We start from the raw sequence: 13,951 nt of genomic DNA, 5'->3' as shown, positions 1-13,951 counted from the left end.
TCTTTATTCAGGTTACAATGTAGTTGTTGTGACAGGGCACAACTACGATGTTTTCAGCTGTCTACTTTAGCAACACAGGGCTGGGCATCGGCTGGGATTTTTAATGCCATCCCATGAAGCCTTTCTGATTTCACAAGACCTGTTGTCTTGTGAAATGTTGCAAAACAAGCCTTGAGTTAGATTAGACTAGTTAAGAGTGGGTTTATTCCAAGTCTGGACCGCAGATCAGTGAGGTGATTCATCTGTGTTACATCATAGCGGACAGGTTCTGCTGGCCAATTTGTGGTGTCTCAATACAGTAGAAGCTGATTAAGTCAGGCTAAGATGTGTTTGGCTGGACCAACACATAAAGAGGAACCCTGCCACCACAAAACAGAGGCACTGACCCTAGTATCTGATCATTCGCTCTCTCTCTCTCTGAAAAGAGAATACCTAAAGGATCGATACGGCAAGCCTGTTAATGGATTTCTTCATCTGTACTGTTCGTTAAAGAACGTGCGCGAGAGAAAAACAAACTGCAGATACAGAGAATGATGGAGAATACTAAGAATGAGAAAGAGACAGAGGGGCCGATAAACAGAGAGAGCAGGGCGGCGAGAGTGCAGGATTCCACAGATATGGATGGTTGGAGGGTTGATCGTTACCCCGACACCACATGCCTGCCTGCCTGCCTGCCTGCCTGCCTTCGCTGCCTGATTGCCTGGCACACATTTGCATTAGAGTTGAGAGGAGCCGAGCAGAAGAGCACAGCCGGAGAAGTCTTTGATCTCTCAGCCTCTGTCTCTTTGATGCACCATGTGGAAACACACCAGCAGATTTGGGAACCAGGAGATGATGTTGGGTGTTAAGTGGATGTGTGTGTGTGCGTGTGTGTGTGTGTGTGTGTGTGTGTATGTGTGTGTGTGTGTGATCTCTGCGAGGGAAATTATGTATGTAGCGGGAATGACTGTACAAATCTGTCAAGACCTTGATTGCAGTCCAAATGAGCACACACACACACACACACACACACAAGCCAGCATGGGTTGCCCTATTTTGTTAAAGTCAAGTGCATTCAAGCAGGAGGGAATGAACAAGCCCCCCCACCCACCCACCCCGCCCCCTTCACTCTTGCCGTTTTTCAGGATTATCAAACATCAACGGCGGCTCTGACAACCACAACTGTCAAGCAACAGATTTACATCCAACCCCATGCTTTTCTCGGAAAATGTCATTTCACATTTCTGGGTTAAAATTTGAGTCAGTGCACCGGGATAATCTGTGGATTTTGACTGTGCGTGTATTGACAACACTCTCTACCCACGCCTCCTCGCCCCCCCCCGCCCCATCTCCTCTAGTCCTTGGCCCCTCACCTCTCCTCTCGCATCCCTTCCCTCCTCTCACCTCGCTCTCATCTCGCCTCTTCCCGGCCTGTCAGGATGATTTCAGGCTTGTTGCGTCTGGCCTGACTTAGTGTGGTACGATTGAAGCAGTAATTACAACAGTCTCTGAATAGCTTTTCCTCCCACGGAAAAACCTCGCTACCTATCATCCACAGGCTTAACCCCGCTCTCCATGCTGACATGCAGGGGCCAGACAACAGCCTGTGTAGAAAACCATTAACCCACAATTAAATTACAATCACCATAACAAAGGAGGGGTGACATTTAAATCCACCAATCGAGGAGGGATTAGGAGCACAGAGCACTTCTCTTGGGATGCGTTATCGTCTAAATATGACAGTGTGGATAAAGGAAATGTGAATTAATCAAATACTACGCAGTATCTACTGGTGGGGCAGTTTTGGGTACACTTATCCCCTCTACAAGTTAAGCCAAGGTGTATTACAGGGCATGCAGAGGTAAGCTGAGGTTCAAAAGGAAAAGGAAAGTGTTGCTTTCTGCTCCTCTTCACCTCTTTATGTGAGACATTAATGATATGCTGTAGCTCACCGCTTGGATCTTCTCATATCACAGCTGGAATAGGATTCAGAAGGAGATGAGGCAAGGAACAGAGGCTTAGCGGTTGGATCACAAAGCTCACAGCAATTATGTCTGGCACCATAACAGAGGACCAGCTAAGGAAAAATAACGACAAAATATGTAGCCCCTGGGTTAGCAAGAGTGATACCTGAGTGGCTGCTGCCTTTAGGCACGGCTGGGCACTAAACCAGGAATACATACCTTAAATTATACATTAAACTCGGCTGTTAAATGATTAATTATATACTTTAATACTTCTTCTTCAGCTGCATTTTCGATTATTTCAGGGACCAACATGGGAGAAATTCATCTCTATAATGGCTGTTTCACTTGTGACAAATTTAAGAAGACGATAAGAGTGTATAGACATGTTAGCTACTCTGTAGCTGTACTTAGGCACAGTGGTGCTTTGCGCTAAATGCTGATGTCATCATACTAACATGCTCCCAATGACAATGCTGACATGCTGATGTTTAGCAGGTATATTCACCATCTTAGCTTAGCGTGTTTACATCTTCTAATTAGCGTTAAATACAAAACACAGCTGAGGCTGAAGGGAATATCATTAGTTTTGCAGGTATTTAGTTATGGTGACAAATTCACATTTTTACCTCACCAAAGTTATTACAGTTCACCCTGAAGGGGACATGAATGTGTGCACCAAATTTCATGGTAATCCAACCTCTAGGTGTTCAGATATTTAACTCAAAACCACAAATGTCAACCTCATGGTGCCGCTATATGAAAAGGCAGAGAATCACCAAAGTCATTAGTATTCATGCTCTGGGCGCCATAGATATATGTACCAAATTTCATTTCAATCTATCCAATAGCTGTAGAGACATTTCAGTTTGGACCAAAGTGGTGGACCAACCAACCGACCAAAAGACCAACATGGCCATTCCTAGAGCCACACCGCCAGCATACTGTATGGCTGCAAAGTTCCATGTGGAAACAAGTGAAAGTCTGAAAAGGTCAAGGTTCCCAAATTCTCCATTGGTTTATGAGCACTACAAGCTGTAGCGAGCAAGCACGCAAATCACACATTGACAACAAGACAGTGACATTTAGCAGACAAGATGGTTTGACATTATCAAACCACAGAAAATTGATCAGATGAATCAGGCATAAAATGACACAGTGAGAGCTGCCTGAGGGGCTGAGGACGTCCAACATGGCCACAAAAGAATGTGTCGTGTCACCTGACAGCCCTATGAGGTGAAATGCCTACTCAACATTTGGCTCTGACACAGCAGAATGATGTCGGCCTTCAATCCAATATCAAGGTTGTGCTGAAATGAAAGCAATTTGATATAGCCAGAGAGGAAAAAGAGGAAATGAGATTGATGTTGTGAGGAGAATGAGTAGGTGGTGGGATGCGAAAAGGAAGTTAGTGGAGGTAGAAAGCTGCATAGTTGGTGTTTTATGCTGAAACGGCACTCAAGCTTTAACACGATACGAAAGAGACTGCTTGAGAAAGAGAGTGGACCCAACAGTAGAGGAGGAGAGACGAAAGGGCAGTTTAACCAGAGGAACAATAGGGCTAGCAGCAGGGCACTATTTTTAAGACACATACGACACATAAAATGCATTTTTACTGAAAAGCAACATAACTTACTTCATGGGTTTAAAGAGGGCCTGGCCGTAGTTCTGGAAGGTCATGATGAGCTTGAGCTGAGTGCCACCAGACTTCATTGCTGTTGAAGTAAAACAGACAAGACGGCTGTTAACGACACATTAACTGAAGTCAACTATAAATATTTTACTGTTACACCACAGAAATGAACGGTTTTAATGGGCTTACAATCTTTTGCGCTTTACCCACCGCAGTTTAGTTTTAGTTACACACCAAATTAGCTTGTGGCGTTAGCTACTTAGCCTTGCTGACCTTTAAAATTCAAACGAGCCAAACTGCAGTATTCAGGTAAGCTAATGAAATAGGCTGCTGACTGTCCAACATAATGAATAACTGAATTTTTTTGAACAGTGTTCAACTTTAGCCCAATCAGGTTTGTGACTTAGCCAATTAGTATATGACTTAGCTTTTTTCACCTCCAGAGAAAATACATCTGATTGAACGGCTGCAACAAATTAACACGAGACATTAGAAAATTGTGAAACTTGACCAGCACAAATTCCTAAAACCCAGTTTAAATTGTTTGTTTTGTCCAAACAGCAATCCAAAACTAAAACCAAAATAATTTACAATAATATAAAACAGAGAAAACCTGCAAATCCTCACATTTGACAACCAGAAAAAAAGGGGTTGCCTGACAATTCTGCCTAATAAATTAGATTTAATGATTAATTGTTAGTGTGGCTCTGTCTATTTCTTGAAAATGCGCTCTTGAGCCATAGAGTCCAAGCAGTTGATGGACGCTTCAATGAAACTCAAATCCATGTGCTTCATTTTAACTGTTAACTGACTTTCTCCCTCAAAATACAAATGAATACAAATGAACCATGGTTGGAAAATGCAAAAACACATGCAAAGCATGATGAGCACTGCCAAAGGCTAATGTGCTCACCAGGCTCCATAACTCTAACATCTAAATTCACTAACAAGCACAGACATATTCTGCATATTAACCAACCAGAAGTGTAGAGTATGTAGAGTATGGCCACTATTAAGTATTCTACAATTACTACAAAACTACTTATCATTAGCGAATTAAATGAGACCAAATATCAGCTATTTACGAATATTTCTCCACTGCATTAAAGGCTAAAAAATGTATAAATAATCAAAATGGTTGTCAATTACTTTTCTGCTGATCAACTCTTTAATAAAGCAATTAATCATTAATTATCGATTGTTCATTGTCAGTAGAGTGTCACATAAGGAGAAGAAAACACATGAAACTCCATAAGTCCATATACACATGATCAAATTATATTCACCTCAATGTGACACTGACTGACACTGACTGAGACCTGTCATTGTACACCTGAAGCCTGAAACGTCACTTTCCTCTGCCTTGTTGGTGAAGCACACTGTTATGTATGTAAGCTTGTGTATGAGCGTAGATGTGTGTTTCTGAGTCTTTGTGTGTGTGTGTGTGTGTGTGCCTGCGCTCTGAGCGCTGATGTCACAGTGTTTGTTTGACGGGAAGGGAGAGTGAGGGGGTGAAGGACAGCCAGTGCTCGCCCGACGCTCTCTGTTCCTCCGCTGTTTACTCTCTTTGTGTATTCTCTGGAGGGTCCATCTCTCTCTGTCTCTTTGTGTTCCTATTCATCCCTCTATCCTTCATGTTTTCTCCCTTTTTGTACATGATAATGCAGTCTAAAGGCACTCGTGGGACTGGGCTCGGTGCTGGAGCGAGGACTATACAGGGCTGAAATACAAGGAAATTCTGTAAAAAATCTTTTTAAAAAAGAGCAGAGCAGCCACCGTGCCTGTTCTTTCTTTGACTGATCGATTGGAAACAGTGTTTTGGTGGCCTTTTGCCAAAGAACAACCCTCTCAATCAATGTTCTCATTTATTTTTACATATGGGAATCATGCAGACAAGCAAAATGTTTACAGAGAAAGCAAATTACAAGTGAAAAAGATCAATGCCTGTCTGACCTCACCTGCTGCTGAGTGAAGTTGCGTACATTTTAGATAAAGGCAAATCTGACTGTAATTACAAAGAACTCATGCATGCAGAGTGACAATGAGTGTATACAGGGACCATGAATGCAATCATTACAACCTCCACTCACAGTATGCAAAGCCTGTTTGTCGAGATTTCATGCTGCGAAAATGTTGTCCTCTGTCTCTTTTTGGGCCGTGCACTGCAGCCATCAAAGTTGCAGGTTTCACTATGATCTACACAAACATTTATCATATTTGCTGCTTTTGCACGCTATGTCTTCATTGATGAACGCTGCTCCAAATAGGTTATAGTGTATAATGCATCCAAGCACTCCTGTCCTTGAGTTTGGATAATAACCGGCTAGCTATTGGCTTCTATTGGTATTCTGCCCCAGGCCTGTGTTAAGGCTCTGTAATTACTGAGCCACCATGTATTTAGCTGGCTAGAGACGATGAGAACTGCTTCCTCTATCCACCCAGCCTGAGAGACAGAAAGCAAGAGGGAGAAAATCTGAGAAAATTAGAGAACATCTGGAGTAGAAAGACAGAAGAGAAAGAAATAAATTCCTGCTTTAGTGACCAGGCAGTGGATGCTAGTTTTATAAACAGCTAATCCTAATCCCAAGATAAATGTTTAATCTTTGCTATAGGCCAGTTACAGTTTCATTGGCAGATGGACCTGAAATCTGCAATCACTTTTTACAGCGAGCACAAGATGGGCGACCTTGAGTACTCTTGGAATGTGGGAGCTGGACTGAGCCAAAAAGAAAGACAATCTCCCGAAAAAGAAAAAAAAAAGCAGAAATAGAGTCCATATAACTGCCCCAGCATGGATTATCGCCTCTGTCAGGTATCTGCTTGCACTTGCAGCGAAGGCTTTGCTAGATCTACCGTGCGCTTGTCAATCAAATAAAAAGCCACGCCGTTTTGATTTGAATCAAACCGTGATGAGTATCTACATGATTTGCATCCGGACCAGGTGTTCTCTCAGGCTTTGTGGGGGGGGGGGGGGGGGGGGGGGGGGGGGGTGTTGAACGCATGAGAGAAGACTGTGCTGTTTTATTTACTCCTTCAGGCAGCATCGTGCAGGCCGATCAGACCCAGCGCTTGTTGTATGATAGCCTGCAGCCGACTTCCATCTCCATGCATACTTGCGTGTGTGTTTGAGTGTGTGCTCACGTCGTCAGTGCCATCGCTGAGCAGCGCCTCCTCTCACTCTTAAGCGGTAGACCCAGTTGCATTAGAGTCACACATTCCTTTGGTTTACTGTTAAAACTGACACTCTGTGTTTCCAGATTAGGCTGTTTTACACCCAGTTTGGCTACTTCTTATTTGACTGGACCTTTTTTTGCTTTTGTTTGAAAACTTAAGAGTCAAGTCGGCAGGTATTATGATAATCTTGTGAAAATATCATCACACACCTCAATCTGATTGGGCTACTTGGCGTGCTGACACTGACTCTTTAAAATGAACTTTGACCTCTGCACTGCACACAGAGACACCTGTAGCGATAGGATGCCAAAATGCCAAAATGGCACAGGTTCAATCCATGAGCACAAGCAATGTCTGTGTCCATCAGTAGACAAGGGGCCTGTCGAAGTATCCTTGAGCAAGAGGTCCTCCATAGTAGCTTGTTTATTATAGGTCGGCAATGATGTAGTGTTGATACTAGAAAGATGGGTAAACTATTCAACCTCCAGCTAGTGTCGTGTGGCAAGCAGCCACCAATATGAGCACACGTTAAACCTCCAAAAAGGTGTGTCATAATGACTTGTGTCAGCCTACAAGGAAACCGTTTTCTGCAATATCAGCATGGTGTCTTCAGAGTAAAGTGTAATTCTGACCCTCCATCTGTGCGCCGAAAGCCCTCCTGCAGGCTGCTGTTGCCACTGAGTCACCCCCCACCCCCCATGTTTCTTTATGACTCACCGACGCTGGTGATCCTCTGGGTGACCAGGTCTTTCAGGAGAGCATCGATGACCGGGTTGTGTCTGGAGTACAGCTCGTATCTATTAATCCCAATGTGGAAGCGGAGCCAGTTGGGGTAGGAGTCGGCCGTCAGCTCCCCTGTTGGGCTGAACTCATCCACGTTGCCTTCAGTATTCCTGGATGAGGTGAGGAGGAGGAGGAGGAGGAGGAGGTAGAGGGAAAAGGAGAAAGAGGATTGTGAGGTGTTTATGTAAAGAGTGACAGGTGTTGTGCAATGAGCACACATGCAGAATGACCATATGGGAGTGCACACTGAACTATAAGCCCGTCCATGTGATGTTATGCTCTTTGGGCAAATTACAAAATGTTTATTTTTGTCATCAGAGTTGATTGTGACATGCTTCAGGTTTTCCTACACAGCTGACTTTATGGGCAAAACACGTTACCATGCCTGATCCTCTGCTGCTTTGGGGTCAAATCTGATGTCCGTGTTGACGTTGAACAGCGTGTCCTCGTCTGTCAGAGGTGGCACGGACCTTTTATATATGGGATGGTCATAGAGAGCCGACAACCTTGAGCCCTTCACCGGCATGTTCTTGGCCACCGTGGCGTCCTGGATGAGCTGCCTCTTCCTGTCGCCGCGTTGCCCGTGATGCTCGAGCCTCCGGAGAGCCTGTGTTTTCTTGTCGCCTGTAGCCGGGATCCTTTCCAGGGAGTGGGAGGAAACGTTGGAGCTGGGCTCGTTGCTGAAGTCCTGGAGGATCCGCAGGGTGTGCTTGTTAGGCCAGCCCTGCTTCCCCCAGCTCTGAGGCTCCTCGCTCGGCGTGTGCGAGCAGGAGCAGCCGCTGTTGCTGTGCCTCTCCAGCTTTGGTAACAAGTCTATCATTATGTGCATCGAGCACGCAATAAGGAACACCATGAGGATCAGAAACCGGAATTTGCGCAGGAGAATCATCTTCATGGTCTCCCTTTTGAGCAGATGTGAGTATTTACTGCAAATGATCAGCACGCAGATGAACAGGCTGACTACATCGCTGATGATGTTTATTAGACTGGACGCCAATCTGATGAAATAAACATTAAACACGTAGGACCCATCTTCACTTGCCGTCTTGAGTAAAGGATTCAGTGTTCAGCCTTTGTATTTTCAACATCAGAGTCCTGCTTTACTCGCGCAGGGAGGAGGGGGGGGGGGGGGGTGTCCGGGCGAGATTTCACAAGCGCAAAATCATCCGCAAGCGTCCAGGTAAAACAGGTCGAGTCGGTTCAGACCAGCGGTCGATTTGCGCAAGCCACATCGTCTTCACGCCGCCGCTCTCCCCCCTCTCCCGTCGACCACCGGGTATTTCAGAGAGAAAGCAGACCTGCAGACGAGTGAGTAGCGTCCAAAAGCGGCGGCGACACGCGGGGGGGAATGATCCGCGAAACGTGCGTGTCCAAGAGGTTCGAGGGCGCGCATCGGTCTCACCATCCAGCCTCGAGTCCCGTGCAAGGGGAAGAGCAGCCGCGGATCAGCTGGGACTTCGGCCCCGGAAAAGAAAACTCACAGGGAAGTGCAGCTCGTCACGTTTACTAAATGTTTTGAGGGGAAAGTCGACAAGGGAAAAAGTAGTCGACGTGTGTGCTCTCATCCGGCCCGGCGATCCCGGGACGCGTAATGCTGTCACACCAGAGTCCAGACTAATCACCCGAGGCGAGCCAGCGCTGTAAACTGCACAGGTAACAGGAGAAAGAAATCCCTCCCGCAGGGTGGGGGGGGGGGGGGTGGGGGTGGGCAGGCAACCTCTAGGAGTACAGCGGGATAAGAGAATACACCTCTTGTAGCATGTGTGAATCTGGGTGGGTGTGTTAAATATGATGATGAAGCCAAGACTAGATCCAGCCTTTGCGCAGCGTCACTGTGAGCAGATTGGCTGAGGAGGGAGAGAGAGAGAGGGAGAGAGAGAGAGAGAGAGAGAGAGAGACCATGTGAAGCATATAACTGCTCGTCTGTATTCCACTTGGAATGAAATCCTCCCTGCACATCCCGCCTGCGCAAGAAGAGGGCGTCTTCCCACTGGCCAACACTCAACACCGGGCTCGCACGCAGCAGCAAAAGCGGCCTTTTTGTCCTGAAACGCGTCTGCTGGAATCCCTCTGAAAGCGTCTCCTCCGAGACGGCAGCCAATCCATCGATGATACATTAGACAGGCCTATTAGAGCGCTCGTCAGTCTGAGGATCCACTTCCATCCTGCACTGCTGCCACTCAGCCGCAATCACATCTTCAATAATGCTGAAAGGCTGCATGAAATGAAAACCACAAAGCAAACCTTTCAGCGCTGCGCTTTTCTGAAAGAAAAAAAAAAAAAGGCACTTGTGCAGTAGAGAAATAAACTGACTCCACGCTTTTCTGCAGCTCTGGCCTCTAACCTATATACCACCAAACCTCCGACATCCAGCCAGTGCTCTAATGTCTCTGATTTACGGCTAGTTGGCACACCATTATGGCTGAGGCAGGGTAATAACCTGCTTGCATTTCATAGTATGGCATATATGCATGAGTGACTGATCATGCTGTGATTACCTCCCTAGATTAGTTTAAAATTAGAAAGAGCCCAGAGAGAGAGGGGGGGGGGGGGGGGGGCTGTTGTACTAACAGATTCATAAGAGAGAAGAGTGGAGATGGCTTAAGATAGGCTCTATGGGGGGATTTACCCAGTGGAACAAAACATTAGTTGTGAATGTTAATGAAGCTGATATAGAGGCAAAATTAAAACAGCAGCATGGAGATCTTTGCTAATCTGAAGCTCTAAACTGTGTGTGTGTGTGTGTGTGTGTGTGTGTGTGTGGTACAGTGAGCTGGTTTGTTCCAGGAAGAAGCATCAGGTGTCAAGTGACTGACAATGGATTGAGCAAACATGCTGCATTGTCTATTGTGTTAGACATAGAGAAAAGATTGTTGCATTTCGGCTGAAGGAAGTGTTCCCCTAAATGACTGTGTAATAGGGGGGGTTTCCGCACATAAGATACACCGACCACTGACATTTTGGGGTCCTTTAACAGTGACTAATTCCCAACAAAGCAAAAGGTCCATCAGATCGCCTCCTCTGGTGTTTGATGTCAGTGATAGTGCGAGTGCTGAAGACAAAGCGAGGCTTGTTGCCTGTCCAAATCTCACGCCGGCCACTGTAGCCTGTGGCCTACTAGCCCGAGGTGAAACAAGCAGAGATGAATGTGTATTGATGTCAGTCAGACATGGATCACAGCAGTCGATGGGTCAGTGGTTCCTCACAAGGCCTGTCTTGTGCAATTGTAGCTGAGCTTTTCATGAGGAATCCACGGGACTGCTTGATTCTCTCGCTGCTGGGCTGATGCGTCAACACATTTTTTTTCTTTTTTACTCTCATTTTATGTGCTGTCAAATGGCATTAGTGCTTCACGTCTGGTAATAGAAGTGGACTGTTGTGAGATGACAATTTGCAACTCCAAATTAATAATCTCACTCTATTACTGGGCAGAAATGCAAGCTATCGTGACTACGCACATCGCGGGAAAACAACAAAGCCACAGACAAAAAGATCCAACTCCTGTGTCAAATTTCATCCTTTGAAAAGGGACATTGATATTTTTCTATGACCAAGCTTTTCTCCTTCTGATCCCAATCTGTGACATAACAGGCTGATTGAGAAACAACCATCTTCTGATATCCCATGTGACAACAGTATTAAAAGCACCCACACCTTGTACAGACAAGATCAGGAGGAGGAGGAGGAGGAGGGAAGGGCATCCTAACAGATAGCTGACTACAGCACAGGTCGTAAATACACAAGATTTATGTCCTCTACACTTCACAGTGTCTCTCAGTGAGATAGCACGGGGGATAGCAAGATAGCACTATCCGTGTTCCTATCTGCACTGTCGTACTGAAGGCTGAGGTTAGCTACTGTACAAAGTCTGGCTAACGGAGTCAAGGAAAGGGGTGATTCAAGTCAAAGTGAAATATGACTTTTTATTTATATCGTGTTAGCTGATATTCCATATCATAACGTACCTCTATTTAGTGTAACCGTTTCCCTCTTAGTTCTGTATCAAAATACCTTTCTTTTTCCCTTGTCATTTTTTATCTTTAGTGGTGACTTCATGGCCAACTAGACACTTTTTAAAGTCTCTTGCTGTATCATTTGTCACTTTAACTCCCTGTTTCAAGCAGGAGCGAATCAAATTAAGGGCAAGACACCACAAGAAGTTACATGGATATTTTATATTTCTATTTGTACATAGTTATCAGGTTCGGTTCTGTGAAATAGATGGTTACAATTAGTGCATGATTTCGGCTGCAGTTGTAACCATGGCAGCATTGGGCACATTTTACAGTAAAAGGCTTTAGAAATGTACATTCAGTTAAAATGAAATGTGAAAGTCACCCTGAAGCTGCATGGGAATAATATGCTGACAGTTGTTTATTATTATAAGAAAAGAAAGTGAGGGCTGGTTGGACGGCGTACTGACCTGGCCTGGACCTCTCTGCCTCACATCCCTGCACTGTTTCTGCCATTCATACGTCCCCCTGTATCGCCAGCGTTCCATATGTATTGTCTGAGTTAATTCATTTGTCTGAATTTGCCCTTGGCGTGACCAGGGCTGAGTGGGGAACAAGACTAATTTCCATCCCTGAGCAGCACGGCACTCACTGCATCTGATACGGCACATTTGAATGGATATTACAGATAACAATGCCCTCTGTTGGCCCCAATAAGCCTCACGCCGCTCTCGCTGCTCCTCCGTCTCCTCCGTCTCCTCGACCCTCCTCCTCCTCCTCCTCCTCCTCCTCTTCCTCTTACTCTTTAGTGGGCCCCTCCTCACCTCCTTTTACAGTTGCTCAGTTCATAAGCCAGATGTGTCAACACAGACACATTTAAACTGTCGTGATAATCACTTCTGTAAAAGCAACAGCAATCACAGGAGACCTGGTGACATTTTGAAATCATCCGATTTGTTTCTGAAGTCTCACCCAAAGCGGCTCTTCTTTTATTGTCACTGCGTGGCTGTTCTCGATACTGTTTGTATTCTTTTGTCATCCCTTTTCATCTACATCCTTATAACGTTTGAATGAATGATGCGCCTTTTGTTTATACAATTATCACTTGTGGGTGTCAGCACAAAGCAAGGTTGACATTCTGCTTGATTGCATATTAGGGATGTGCGAGAGAGATGTGCGTTCTCTTTGTGATCATTACTTTGTTCTTACTTACAGAAGGATGGAAGTTGTTGATAAAAATAATTGGCATCTCATTTACAAGAAATGTAATATTCATAAAGACTTCATTGTTTCTCAAGATGATGCCCGAGGGCTTTAAAAAACACTTCTTGGCAGCTCTTTACAGATCAGTAGCTCTACACCAGTATTAGTGTATCTACAAAATACAACATATTCCTTCATGAATAATAATGACAAAACAGTAAATTAAAGTGGGCTGTTTAGTTCTCATTAGTATAATCACAATCAGTGAGTTGACAACTAAAGTTACCTGTAGCCCATATTTTATGCCAGTACAATGTAAATGGCTCACAGTTTCACACAAAAAAAGTCAAAGTACCATAAATAAATAATAATGAATAAAAGTGAACTGAAATGAAAAGGAATGTTTAGAAGTCAGGGTTTTCCCACTAATATCTTTTCTTGCAGGATGGAAAACGCCTGCAAACCGTCATGAAAAGCAGAAACCCACTATTAACAAAACTACAAGTCTGCAGTACAGCCATGCTAGAGGCTTTATAAGGCTGTACTGTGGAAAGCAACAATGACAATGCTAACATGCTGATGCTAAGCATATGCTATACTGTTTAACGTCTGTACAAAATTTAACAGAAAACCACAGTTTTAGGATTAGGATTTATCCTCTGGGGACCAAGGATGTCTTTAATGGAAATCCATTAGACCATCCAATAGTTGTTGAAAAGTTTCACCATCCCCCCACAAGTGTCAACCTCTTGGTGGCACTACAAGAAAAGTCACCAAAGTCATTACAATTCATCCTCTGGGAACCATAAATGTCAGTAAAACATTTCATGGCAATTCCTCCAATAGTTATTGAGATATTGTGGTCTGGACCAAAAGGTGGTGGACCAAACAACCATCATTGCCATTCCTAAAGCCATGTCGCTGGCATGGCTAAAAACCTGAGCAAATGAAAACTGATGGAACATTTTGTAAGGGTTTGACTTCCAGTTCTGCAGCATGCCAAACTTGAATGTTGGCAAGTACAACAATTTCCTCATTTCAGTCGTATCAGCAACCAGGAAACTGATTTACTGATCTAACCCCAAGGGAATGAATGAAGGACCTAAAACAGAAGGAGGTCCTGTGAGCTAAAGCTGCCTACAGTATACCAAATATCTAGAAAGTAGAAAAGGATGCATGTCCCCCCTCGAATCAGGACTCTTAAGTGGTGATACAGGCTCCCCAGGGTCATCTCTTAAAACATCTTAAAAGCCCAGACTGTC

At 44.7% G+C, this 13,951-nt stretch overlaps 1 protein-coding gene across 1 annotated transcript in view; it reads right to left on the bottom strand.

The window, feature by feature from the left end:
- The window catches only part of fam20cb (FAM20C golgi associated secretory pathway kinase b), a 46,515-nt gene extending 37,723 nt beyond the window's left edge, over nt 1-8,792 (bottom strand). Inside the window, exons 1-3 of the mRNA XM_070926583.1 lie at nt 7,914-8,792; nt 7,468-7,643; nt 3,580-3,658 (exon numbers count right to left, since the gene is read on the bottom strand). Of these exons, the coding sequence (XP_070782684.1) occupies nt 3,580-3,658; nt 7,468-7,643; nt 7,914-8,428 (770 nt within the window). The 5' untranslated portion in view covers nt 8,429-8,792. The remainder of the gene's footprint in view (nt 1-3,579; nt 3,659-7,467; nt 7,644-7,913) is intronic.
- Nucleotides 8,793-13,951: the final 5,159 nt, after the last annotated feature.

The sequence above is a fragment of the Enoplosus armatus genome, chromosome 20, assembly GCF_043641665.1.
Source record: "Enoplosus armatus isolate fEnoArm2 chromosome 20, fEnoArm2.hap1, whole genome shotgun sequence".
NCBI classification, from domain to species: domain Eukaryota; kingdom Metazoa; phylum Chordata; class Actinopteri; order Centrarchiformes; family Enoplosidae; genus Enoplosus; species Enoplosus armatus.
Note: the sequence above shows the minus strand (reverse complement) of the source record. Positions and strands in the feature narration are given on the sequence as shown.